Source organism: Rana temporaria, chromosome 6 (assembly GCF_905171775.1).
Source record: "Rana temporaria chromosome 6, aRanTem1.1, whole genome shotgun sequence".
NCBI lineage: Eukaryota > Metazoa > Chordata > Amphibia > Anura > Ranidae > Rana > Rana temporaria.
The window spans coordinates 107,284,042-107,297,462 of NC_053494.1; the positions used below are offsets into that span (position 1 = coordinate 107,284,042).

The following is a 13,421-nucleotide window of genomic DNA, read 5'->3' on the forward strand; positions in this document are numbered from 1 at the left end:
CACATTAAAATTGGGCAGTCAACAAGAGATCTGACCGCCTGTCAAAATCTGCAACTTGAGCTACAAATCGTGCACAGCAAAGCATCACACCCGCAGCGTGTGTACAGATCTATCAGGCTGTAACATTAACAATTGGGGGGGGGTCGCCAGGGAGGCAGTAAAACCACGGCTCAGCCACCATTTTAATCGCCCCTCAGGCCACCCATATGAAACAGCCCTTACGCCATCTAAAATGAAAACAAATAAATAATAATATTATTTTGCCTTTAGTTCTCCTTTAACCAGTTAACCTCCGGAAGATTTGCCCCCTTCATGACCTGGCAATATGGCACTGCGTAAATTTAACTGGCAACTTCGTGGTCATGGAATGCAGTACCCAAATAAAATGTATATCATTTTTTTTTATCATAAATAGAGCTTTCTTTTGGTGGTATTCGATCACCACTGCATTTTTTATTTTTTGCGCTATAATCAAAAAAGTCAGACAATTTTGAATAAAATAACATATGTATATATTTTTTACTGCTATAAAGCACATCCAATCAAAAGAAAAAAATGTTTTCATAAATTTAGGTCAATATGTATTCTGCTACATCAGGCCTCGACAAAATCCGGGCGCTCGGTCGCAATTGCGACAAGAAATTGTGACCTGGCGCTTGGGGAAGCTTAGGGCTGCAGTAGGCCACAAAGCCGCGGCCTCAATTACCGGCGCGGGCTGGCCGGTAATTGAGGCCGCGGCTTTGCGGCCTTCACAGAAGGAAGCGGAGGCCTGCAGAAGGAATCTAGGAGTGGCCATCTTGTGGTGGCCGTTGGCATTACAGGTTACATTACATTACAAGTAGCAACCAACAGCAGTTCTAATGTGTTTTTTTCACTGCCATCTCCTTCCCTCTATTTAGACCCCAAACATTATATACATTTTTAATTTTAACACCCTAGAGAATAAAATGGCCGTCGTTGCAATACTTTCCGTCACACCGTATTTGCGCAGCGGTCTTACAAGCACACTTTTTTTGGGAAAAAAATTCACTTTTTTTTTATTAAAAAAATATGACAACAGTAAAGTTATCCCAATTTTTTTTTTATAATGTGAAAGATAATGTTACGCCAAGTAAATTGATACCAAACATGTCAGGCTTCAAAATTGCGTCCACTCGTGGAATGCCGACAAACTTTTACCCTTTTTAATCTCCATAGGCGACGTTTAAAGAATTCTACAGGTTGCATGTTTTGAGTTACAGAGGAGGTCTAGGGCTAGAATTATTGCTCTCGCTCTACCAATTCACGGTGATACCTCACATGTGTGGTTTGAATACTGTTTACATATGCGGGCGCTACTCACATATGCGTTCTCTTCTGCGCGCAAGCTTGGCGGGGACGGGATGCGTTTTTTGGGTCCTAACTTTTTTAGCTGGCTCCTAGATTACAAGCAAATTTGTCAAACCCTGCGCTACATATTTTTGGTTAAAAAAAAAAAGTCCCAATAAGCGTATATTGGTTGATTTGCGCTAAAGTTATATAGTCTACAAACTATGGGATATTTTTATTTATTTTTTTATTTATTTTTGGCCCATTTATACTTACCTAGGTGGATGCAGCATCGGTCTGATGCTGCATCTGTCCCCCGGAGCCTATACACTGAGAACTGATCAACCGAACACTGCAGATGGTTAGGTTCTCACAGATCCCCAAGCAGAAAGCTGCTGACTGTCAATCAGCAGCTCTCCTCTCTGCTCACTGGAGTGCTGAGTGAGTGTCTCAAGCTCTCATCGGCATCCGGAGAGGCTGAGACGGACATCAGCAGAAAGTGGACGGGTCACAGGAGTGCAAAACAAATTGCACTCCTTTGACCCATAGGAGAAGCCCAGCCAAACAAGCTCAATCAGGTTGGACTACTTTAATTAGTAATGGTGGTGATCAGCTACTTATAGTGGGACTGCGATCTTGCAGCAGACATTCTGACACTTTTTGGGAACCAGTGACACCAATACAGCAATCAGAGCTAAAATATGTACTGTCATTGTACTAATGACACTGGCTGGGAAGGGGTTAACATCAGGGGCGATCATAGGGTTAACTGTGTGCCTAGCCTGTGTTTATGTGAACTGTGTGAGTTGCTTTTACTAGGAGGAATAGTTAGAAAAAAAATGTATTACACAAACTCCATCCTTTCCCCCCTGTCAGAACTAAGATCTACCTCGTTTACATACAAACAGATCGCAGTTCTGTGTCTGTGTCTGCCTGACGATCGTGGGTGCTGGCATGCGCACCCCCTACATGGAAGTGCGGGTGTATATATAATCTGGTGCAAAGCTGCTGCCTGGTAGCAGTGAAACTGCTATAGGACAGACGGCAAGCAGTTAAAGTAACTAGAGGCAATTTTTTTTTTATTAGTTTTGGGTAGAGTGGAGAGGGATTAGGATACCTGTCAGTTATCTATTGAGGTCTGTGCCCGTGTTAGAGAGATTCACCCTCTCCAATTATGGAAAGTAAAAGAACATTTCAGATTGCACCAGAACAGGACTAGTGGGGATATCTTCCAATGGGGTTCACTAGTTCTGGTGACCTCAGTGACAACCAGGGATTTACTCCTTTTAGAGGGGTTTTCTCTCACTTCCCTGGCTATAGAACAGAATGTGAAGAGAAATTTCCTTAACCACTTAAGGACTGGACCAATATGCTGCTACATGACCCAAGTGGTTTTTACAATTCGGCACTGCGTCGCTTTAACAAACAATTGCGCGGTCGTGCGACGTGGCTCCCAAACAAAATTGCCGTCCTTTTTTCCCCACAAATAGAGCTTTCTTTTGGTGGTATTTGATCACCTCTGCGGTTTTTATTTTTTGAGCTATAAACAAAAATAGAGCGACAATTAGGGTTGTCCCGATACCACTTTTTTGACACCGAGTACCGATACTTTTTTTTAAGTACTTGCCGATACCGATTACCGATACCTATCACCTAGGAAGAGAAGGTAAAGGGGTGGTTTGGGGGAGTTGGATGAGGCTGGGGTGAAGATGTGCTGACTGGGAGAGTGTGGCAGGGCAGACTGGGAGAGTGTGGCAGGGCAGACTGGGAGAGTGTGGCAGGGCAGACTGGGAGAGTGTGGCAGGGCAGACTGGGAGAGTGTGGCAGGGCAGACTGGGAGAGTGTGGCAGGGCAGACTGGGAGAGTGTGGCAGGGCAGACTGGGAGAGTGTGGCAGGGCAGACTGGGAGAGTGTGGCAGGGCAGACTGGGAGAGTGTGGCAGGGCAGACTGGGAGAGTGTGGCAGGGCAGACTGGGAGAGTGTGGCAGGGCAGACTGGGAGAGTGTGGCAGGGCAGACTGGGAGAGTGTGGCAGGGCAGACTGGGAGAGTGTGGCAGGGCAGACTGGGAGAGTGTGGCAGGGCAGACTGGGAGAGTGTGGCAGGGCAGACTGGGAGAGTGTGGCAGGGCAGACTGGGAGAGTGTGGCAGGGCAGACTGGGAGAGTGTGGCAGGGCAGACTGGGAGAGTGTGGCAGGGCAGACTGGGAGAGTGTGGCAGGGCAGACTGGGAGAGTGTGGCAGGGCAGACTGGGAGAGTGTGGCAGGGCAGACTGGGAGAGTGTGGCAGGGCAGACTGGGAGAGTGTGGCAGGGCAGACTGGGAGAGTGTGGCAGGGCAGACTGGGAGAGTGTGGCAGGGCAGACTGGGAGAGTGTGGCAGGGCAGACTGGGAGAGTGTGGCAGGGCAGACTGGGAGAGTGTGGCAGGGCAGACTGGGAGAGTGTGGCAGGGCAGACTGGGAGAGTGTGGCAGGGCAGACTGGGAGAGTGTGGCAGGGCAGACTGGGAGAGTGTGGCAGGGCAGACTGGGAGAGTGTGGCAGGGCAGACTGGGAGAGTGTGGCAGGGCAGACTGGGAGAGTGTGGCAGGGCAGACTGGGAGAGTGTGGCAGGGCAGACTGGGAGAGTGTGGCAGGGCAGACTGGGAGAGTGTGGCAGGGCAGACTGGGAGAGTGTGGCAGGGCAGACTGGGAGAGTGTGGCAGGGCAGACTGGGAGAGTGTGGCAGGGCAGACTGGGAGAGTGTGGCAGGGCAGACTGGGAGAGTGTGGCAGGGCAGACTGGGAGAGTGTGGCAGGGCAGACTGGGAGAGTGTGGCAGGGCAGACTGGGAGAGTGTGGCAGGGCAGACTGGGAGAGTGTGGCAGGGCAGACTGGGAGAGTGTGGCAGGGCAGACTGGGAGAGTGTGGCAGGGCAGACTGGGAGAGTGTGGCAGGGCAGACTGGGAGAGTGTGGCAGGGCAGACTGGGAGAGTGTGGCAGGGCAGACTGGGAGAGTGTGGCAGGGCAGACTGGGAGAGTGTGGCAGGGCAGACTGGGAGAGTGTGGCAGGGCAGACTGGGAGAGTGTGGCAGGGCAGACTGGGAGAGTGTGGCAGGGCAGACTGGGAGAGTGTGGCAGGGCAGACTGGGAGAGTGTGGCAGGGCAGACTGGGAGAGTGTGGCAGGGCAGACTGGGAGAGTGTGGCAGGGCAGACTGGGAGAGTGTGGCAGGGCAGACTGGGAGAGTGTGGCAGGGCAGACTGGGAGAGTGTGGCAGGGCAGACTGGGAGAGTGTGGCAGGGCAGACTGGGAGAGTGTGGCAGGGCAGACTGGGAGAGTGTGGCAGGGCAGACTGGGAGAGTGTGGCAGGGCAGACTGGGAGAGTGTGGCAGGGCAGACTGGGAGAGTGTGGCAGGGCAGACTGGGAGAGTGTGGCAGGGCAGACTGGGAGAGTGTGGCAGGGCAGACTGGGAGAGTGTGGCAGGGCAGACTGGGAGAGTGTGGCAGGGCAGACTGGGAGAGTGTGGCAGGGCAGACTGGGAGAGTGTGGCAGGGCAGACTGGGAGAGTGTGGCAGGGCAGACTGGGAGAGTGTGGCAGGGCAGACTGGGAGAGTGTGGCAGGGCAGACTGGGAGAGTGTGGCAGGGCAGACTGGGAGAGTGTGGCAGGGCAGACTGGGAGAGTGTGGCAGGGCAGACTGGGAGAGTGTGGCAGGGCAGACTGGGAGAGTGTGGCAGGGCAGACTGGGAGAGTGTGGCAGGGCAGACTGGGAGAGTGTGGCAGGGCAGACTGGGAGAGTGTGGCAGGGCAGACTGGGAGAGTGTGGCAGGGCAGACTGGGAGAGTGTGGCAGGGCAGACTGGGAGAGTGTGGCTGGGCAGACTGGGAGAGTGTGGCTGGGCAGACTGGGAGAGTGTGGCTGGGCAGACTGGGAGAGTGTGGCTGGGCAGACTGGGAGAGTGTGGCTGGGCAGACTGGGAGAGTGTGGCTGGGCAGACTGGGAGAGTGTGGCTGGGCAGACTGGGAGAGTGTGGCTGGGCAGACTGGGAGAGTGTGGCTGGGCAGACTGGGAGAGTGTGGCTGGGCAGACTGGGAGAGTGTGGCTGGGCAGACTGGGAGAGTGTGGCTGGGCAGACTGGGAGAGTGTGGCTGGGCAGACTGGGAGAGTGTGGCTGGGCAGACTGGGAGAGTGTGGCTGGGCAGACTGGGAGAGTGTGGCTGGGCAGACTGGAAGAGTGTGGCTGGGCAGACTGGGAGAGTGTGGCTGGGCAGACTGGGAGAGTGTGGCTGGGCAGACTGGGAGAGTGTGGCTGGGCAGACTGGGAGAGTGTGGCTGGGCAGACTGGGAGAGTGTGGCTGGGCAGACTGGGAGAGTGTGGCTGGGCAGACTGGGAGAGTGTGGCTGGGCAGACTGGGAGAGTGTGGCTGGGCAGACTGGGAGAGTGTGGCTGGGCAGACTGGGAGAGTGTGGCTGGGCAGACTGGGAGAGTGTGGCTGGGCAGACTGGGAGAGTGTGGCTGGGCAGACTGGGAGAGTGTGGCTGGGCAGACTGGGAGAGTGTGGCTGGGCAGACTGGGAGAGTGTGGCTGGGCAGACTGGGAGAGTGTGGCTGGGCAGACTGGGAGAGTGTGGCTGGGCAGACTGGGAGAGTGTGGCTGGGCAGACTGGGAGAGTGTGGCTGGGCAGACTGGGAGAGTGTGTCTGGGAAAAAGGGAGGGCTGATAAAGTGGAGAGGGGAGTCACAATCCTGGCTACTGCTCTCTATTCAAATTAAACAAAACAAAACAAAATGTATGGCTGCTACTTAAATAAACATGATTGAACACATTCAGCTGGTGCAAACACCCAGTGTATGTTTCCCACCAAAAAGAAGTATACAATATATGTGCTGTGCTGCTGTGTCAAATTCTAATTATATAGTTTTAAATAACAAAACGACTGGCAAAGAAAAGTGAATCTAATCTAATCACACACTGACCTGCTGCAGTGGTGCTGGCCGTGTGTCTGTGCCTCTGCTTGCTGGAGAGGCTGGAGAGGGGGAAGAGGGGGGGCTCCACCAGGCTAAGTACGGACACACAGGGCATGGGGAGAAGCCTCACTGTGTGCAGAGCATGCAGCTGCCAGGGAAAAGTTAGATCTGTGCGGGGGTCACACTCCTGCTCACTGGACAGAAAGAGCAGAGCTGAATGTGAGAGCTGCACACGGCAGAAGGGAGAAGACAGTGGAACGGAGGGAGCTGGGCTTGCTTACCTCTGCAGGAAGTTTCCACAGACATGCGGTCCCAAGCTTGCTGATAGCTGGTGAGAGGGGAGGAGGAGGTGGGGAGAGAAGGACACGTGATTGGTTGTTAAGGAAGCGGTCGGCCCCGTTCCTTAACAACCAGTAATTGGCAGCATTTTTTCTTTACATTTCAGCTGTTGGCAGTGAATTCCTGCTGACAGCTGAAAGTACAGAGCCTGAAGGTATCGGTTTTTGGTATCGGGGCATTTGCACGAGTACAGATACTCTTGCAAATGCTTAGTATCGGCACCGATACCGATACCAGTATCGGTATCGGGACAACCCTAGCGACAATTTTGAAAAAAAATGCAATATGTTTTACTTTTTGCTATAATAAATATCCCCCAAAAACATATATATATATATAAAAAAAAAAATTTCCTCAGTTTAGGCCGATACGTATTCTTCTACCTATTTTTGGTAAAAAAAAAAAAAATCGCAATAAGCGGTTATCGGTTGGTTTGCGCAAAATTTATAGCATTTACAAAATAGGGGATAGTTTTATTGCATTTTTATTTTTTTACTACTAATGGCGGCGATCAGCGATTTTTTTCGTGACTGCGACATTATGGCGGACACTTCGGACGATTTTGACACATTTTTGGGACCATTGTCATTTTCACAGCAAAAAAATGCATTTAAATTGCATTCTTTATTGTGAAAATGACAGTTGCAGTTTGGGAGTTAACCACAGGGAGCGCTGTAGGATTTAGTGTTCACCTAGTGTGTGTTTACAACTGTAGAGGGGTGTGGCTGTAGGAATGACGTCATCGATCGAGTCTCCCTATAAAAGGGATAACTCGATCAATGCAGCGCCATAGTGAAGCACGGGGAAGCCGTTTTTACATACGGCTCTCCCCGTTCTTCAGCTCCGGGGAGCGATCGCGACGGAGCGGCTATAAACGAATAGCCGCGCCGTCGTCCCGGATCGCTCCCCGCGGGAACCCGACCGCCGCATGTAGGGGGGGGGGGGTCCCGATCGGACCCCCCACCCGCTAGAAGGCAGGGACGTACAGGTACGCCAATGTGCCTGTACGTGCCATTCTGCATATATATATATATATATATATATATATATATATACACATACATACATACATACATACATTATATATATATATATATATATATATATATATATATATATATATATATATATATATATATATATATATATATACACACATGCGGCGGTCGGGAAGTGGTTTTAATTGAACACTGATGGCAAAAATAGGGGGTTTTAAACCTCCCTTACTAAAGGATTTTGCCTTTAGCTCTCATTTAACCACTTGTCAACCAGTGATGTACCCATACGCCACCGGACTGCTAGGGTGATTATTTTTTTTCAGTCCCTGATTTTAAGGCTGGTAAAAGTAATCCAAGCAACTAAAGTGCTACTGGATTACCTTTACGTGCAGCAGAAGGGGGTCCATCCCTCCCACCGCTGCCTTTACTGGGTAACTTTTGGTTACGGTCCCATGTAAACAAGCCATTACTGGCTTGCATCCGATCCAATGCTTTGGAGGGCAGAGTAGAGATCTGAGGTCTAATAGAATCCAGATCTCTTCATAGGGAGGACCTGTTGTTCATCCCCTGTGATAACAATAAACGTGATCAAAATAAAATAATAAAAAATAAAACAAATCCCCCTCCTGCTCAAGTGAAGATGTGTGTCAGTCCCACACGCAATGTAATTGCACTACACATGCAAGATATCGACACGAAAGTCAGAGCTAGAACAATAATTTCGGCTCAAGACATACTATGTACCTCTAAACTAGTAACCTGTAAAGGCTTTTAAAGTGCTGCCTAGAGAGATTTTTAGACACTGAAGTTTACAGTTGTTCAACGGCCGTACGCCTTTTTTAAAGCATGACATGTTGGATATATATTTACTAGGGTTGTCCCGATACTAGCATCGGGACCGATACTGAGCATTTGCGCGAGTACTTGTACTCGCGCAAATGCTCCCGATGCTTCTGCCGATACTTTTTTTTTTTTTCACGTGACGAGAGGGGGTGGAGAGCGGGTGCAGAGAGGAGGTGGAGAGCAGGGGGCTGAGAAGGGGTGGGGAGACAGCGGAGATCATTGGAATTGCCTAGAGGGGCTGAGAGCGGGACTGAGAAGGGGCGGAGACCTAGCAGCGGAGATCGTGCTAACTGCTGAGCTGAGAGTGGGCGGAAAGGGGCAGAGTGGGCGCAGAGCAGACGAGCAGGAAGGACATCGTAGCAGGCAGGCAAGTAAAAGATTGTGTGAAGTGACTGTAGCTATTTAGAAGTAACACAGCAATGTGCTTCTGTCCATCCGGATTCTCGGCACCCGCCCGCACTCCCGCAGCATCGCTCCCTGCCGTTTGTCACACTAGAGCCGGGGATGGAAAGCTTTTCCTAGGTGGCACCTCCCCGGCTTTGACATGTCTCACAGGTCATGAGGAAAAGCCTGAGAGGAGGGGCAGCTCTCTCACTGAATTGAGCCGCGCTGTATCGGAGGTCTGTGCTCGGAGGGGTGAGTTTTAAAGTGTGCCAATTCTGCCCAGGAAAAGCTTTCCATCACCAGCTCTAGTGTGACAAACGGCAGGGAGCGATGCTGCGGGAGTGCGGGCGGGTGCCGAGAATCCGGCTGGACAGAAGCACATTGCTGTGTTACATCTAAATACAGAAACCTGGCTTCCGCCCACCCTCTCCAGCCACAGGGTGTCTGTGCTGGGAGAGGGAAGATATTCCTGTATCCACCACCCACCTGTATCCACCACCCGCCTGCACTCTGCACCCAACATACACCCACTGTGCACCTGCACCCTGCCCTCTGTACTCCCCTGCACCCACCACCCACCTGCACTCTGCACCCATCACCGACCTGCACTCTGCACCCACCTGCACGCTGTACCCAACTGCACCCACCTACACCCACTGTACGCTGCACCCACTGCCCACCTGCACCCACTGCCCACCTGCACCCTGTCCTCTGTACTCCCCTGCACCCACCACACATCTGCACCCACCTGCACGCTGTACCCACCTGCACCCTGCCCTCTGTACTCCCCTGCACCCACCACCCACCTGCACCCTGTCCCCAACTGCACTCTGGACCCACCTGCACCCTGTCCCCACCTGCACACTGCACCCTGCCCTATGTACTCCCCTTCACTCACTGCCACCTATCAGTGCCAGCTAACCTGTCAGTGCCAGCTATTAGTGCCACCTACCAGTACCAGCCACCTATCAGTCCCCATCTGTCAAACTGTCACATGACATTGAAAAAAAAGTATCGGTGAGTACTTGAAAAAAAGTATCGGTACTTGTACTCGGTCTTAAAAAAGTGGTATCGGGACAACCCTAATATTTACTCAGAGTAACATATTTTATGCTTTACTTAAAAATATATAGGGGGTTATTTACAAAAGGCAAATCTACTTTGCACTCCAAGTGCAGTCGCTGTAGATCTGAGAGGGACATGCAAGGAAAATAAAAAAACGAATTTTAGCTTGCACATGATTGGATTATAAAATCAGCAGAGCTTCCCCTCATTTCAGATCTTCCCCTCAGATCTACAGCGACTGCACCTCCAAGTGCACTTGTAGTGCAAAGTGGATTTGCCTTTCATAAATAACCCCCATAGTGTTTATGTGCACTAATATTCATTAACTGCTTGCCGACCAGCGCACGACTATATACGTCAACAGCATGGCATGGACAGGCAAAAAGACGTGTATATATATACGCCCCCTTTAAAAAGCCGGCATTGTGGGCACGCTTGCGCCAGAGATCTGTGACTCTGACCGCTGGTCCCGCGGACTCGATGTCTACGGGACATACCCACAATCGTGTCACGGTGAGGAAGAAGGGGAAAAATGCTGATGTAAACAATCATTTCCCCAGTCTTCCTAGTGACAGGACAGTGTACACAGCTTCTTGTAATCAGAAGCTGTAATCACTGTCGTGTCACACAAAGCCCATCCCCCCTACAGTTAGAACACATCCCTAGGCACACTTAACACCTTCAGCGCCACCTAGTGGTTAACCCCTTCACTGCCAGTGTAATTTTCACAGAAATCAGTGCATTTTTATAGCACTGATGGCTGTAAAAATGACAATGGTGTCAAAAGTGTCCGACATAATGTCGCAGTCACGATAAAAATCGCCATTACGAGTAAAAAAAATAATTATTAATAAAAAGGCCATAAATCTATCCCCTATTTTGTAGACGCTATAACTTTTGCGCAAATCAATAAACGCTTATTGCCTTTTTTTTTTTACCAAAATAATGAAGAATACATATCGGCCTAAACTGAGGGGGAAAAAAAGTGTTTCTTATATATTGTTTGGGCATAATTTAGCAAAAAGTAAAAAATATTGAATTTTTTTCAAAATTGTTCATTTTTGTTTGTAGCGCTAAAAATAAAAACCGCAGAGGTGCTTAAATACCACCAAAAGAAATCTATATTTGTGGGGAAAAAAAGACGCCAATTTTGTTTGGGAGCCACTTCGCAGGACAGTGCAATTGTCAGTTAAAGTGACGCAGTGCCGAACCGAATGTGGCCCGGTCATTGACCAGCAAAATGGTTCGGAGGTTAAAGTGGTTGTAAACCCTCAGACATAAAAAAATTTTTTTTTTAATTGGCCCTTAACCCAGGCAGCTAATCGCTGCCTGTGAAAGCGTACTCACCCCAGTAATTATCTTGAAAATTGTATTTTTAATATTGATGACGTCACCGCGCTTGCGCACTTTTGTCTGTCAAAAGCGGCATTTCAAGTTTGCCGGGTTTTCATTTTAGTTGTTCCTGGCACTATTCGTGAGCGAGCTTCCCCTCTGTCTGGCACAGAGGAGAAGTCCCGCGCTGATATAGCCCTTCTCCTGCCGTGTATCACGGTTGCCGCGGTAACGGCAATCGACAGAGGCTTGGTTACGGCGCCTGCGCGAGATTTAGAACAGGGCATCTGGAAGGGCGGAAGTGACATCAGATAAGGATTCAATGAGCAGCACTATCATTGGCGATTTCAATACCCGGAAGGAGAGAAATAAACAAAGGCTGATTAAAGGGCCTTGTTTTTCACAGTCTCATGCTCACGACCCCACGGCTGGGCCTTAAAGAGACAGGTACGTGATTGTGCCCAGCCGTGCCATTCTGCCGACGCATATCGTCAGTAGGGGGTCCCTAAGTGGTTAAAGTGTACCCCCCCCCCCCCACAACTACTGTGTCTGTGTACTGTGTTCATCCATATAAAGAGAAATTGCAACACCCACCATTTTATTCTCAAGACCCTCTGCTAAAATATTTATTATATATAATGATTGGGGGTTCCAAGTACATTTCTAACTAAAAGAAATGTAGATATTTACATATATGTGAGAAGTGTCAGAACTGGCCCGGAGCTGAAGTGGTTAAACATATTCATACAACATGAAGCACTGGCAAAAATGCCAGCACTGTGTACCTGAAAAAGAAACTGTCACCTACCAAACCAATAGAAATAGTCGTGCGGAACACTTACTTGGCATCAGCAGAGAACACGGCTCTCCGGTTATTAATCCTGCTCCCCCCACATCGAACCACACGAACTTCTTCCCCCTCCATCACTCAGATCTTCAGTCCCCACACAGCGCACATGTGTCTCTCAGTGAGGACAGGAAGCCGGAAACACCATAGAGTACAGACGGAGAGCGAGAGTCTCCAACACAGACAATTCTCACGTCTACGTGCTCGTCCCCGCCACTAGAGTGCGCACACACACCAAGATTTTGATAAGTTGGAACTTTTGACAGAACGGTGGCAGACTGGTGACTTGGAGGTCCGGTGTTTTGTCAAAATAGCCAACACTGTGCTGTGATACTCCATTACAATGAATAGAATGTGCTTCTCCTTTATTCTGCAGCAGCAATGGACACAGTTTATTACTATAATAAATAAAATGTGATTATGTCAATTATTTATTACTACTTGGAAGTGATATTGGCCATGAGTATAAAAGGTCAATGCATTTCTCCACACGTCTAATATATATTAATAGAGTTTATGGGACAAATGTCACTTTTCACTATATCCCAGCATGCAGGGCCGGTGCTACCACTAAGCAAATTAGGCAGGACGCACTGTTGCCTAGGGCGCCCGCCACTGGTGGACGGAGGACTGTGTCTGCTTTCCGACTCCGAATGAATGGAAGTAAGCAAACATTCATTGATGGGTGCTGGTAGGCAGCATCTGGTGGGCTGCATTTGATAGGCGCTGGTGGGCTGCATCTGATGGGCGCTGGTGGGCTGCAACTGATGGGTGCTGGTAGGCAGCATCTGGTGGGCTGCATCTGATGGGCGCTGGTGGGCTGCATTTGATAGGCGCTGGTGGGCTGCATCTGATGGGAGCTGGTGGGCTGCATCTGATGGGAGCTGGTGGGCTGCATTTGATGGCCACTAGTAGGTTGCATTTGATGGGTGCTGGTGGGCTGCATTTGATGGGCGCTGGTGGGCTGCATCTGACGGGAGCTGGTGTGCTGCATTTGATAGGTGCTGGTGTGCTGCATTTGATGGCCACTAGTAGGTTGCATTTGATGGGCGCTGGTGGGCTGCATTTGATGGGCGCTGGTGGGCTGCATTTGATGGGCGCTGGTGGGCTGCATTGGATGGGTGCTGGTGGGCTGCATTTGATGGCCACTAGTAGGCTGCATTTGATGGGCGCTGGTGGGCTGCATTTGATGGGCGCTGGTGGGCTGCACTTGATGGGCGCTGTTGGGCTGAATTTGATGGGCGCTGGTGGGCTGCATTTGATAGGTGTTGGTGGGCTGCATTTGATGGGCGCTGGTGGGCTGCATTTGATGGGCGCTGGTGAGCTGCATTTGATGGGCGCTGGTGGGCTGCATCTGATGG

At 50.3% G+C, this 13,421-nt stretch overlaps 1 protein-coding gene across 1 annotated transcript in view; it reads right to left on the minus strand.

Moving 5' to 3' along the window:
- The window catches only part of WDR75 (WD repeat domain 75), a 101,138-nt gene extending 88,877 nt beyond the window's left edge, over window positions 1–12,261 (minus strand). The window contains exon 1 of the mRNA XM_040357132.1: window positions 12,056–12,261. Within this exon, the coding sequence (XP_040213066.1) occupies window positions 12,056–12,138 (83 nt within the window). The 5' untranslated portion in view covers window positions 12,139–12,261. The remainder of the gene's footprint in view (window positions 1–12,055) is intronic.
- Window positions 12,262–13,421: the final 1,160 nt, after the last annotated feature.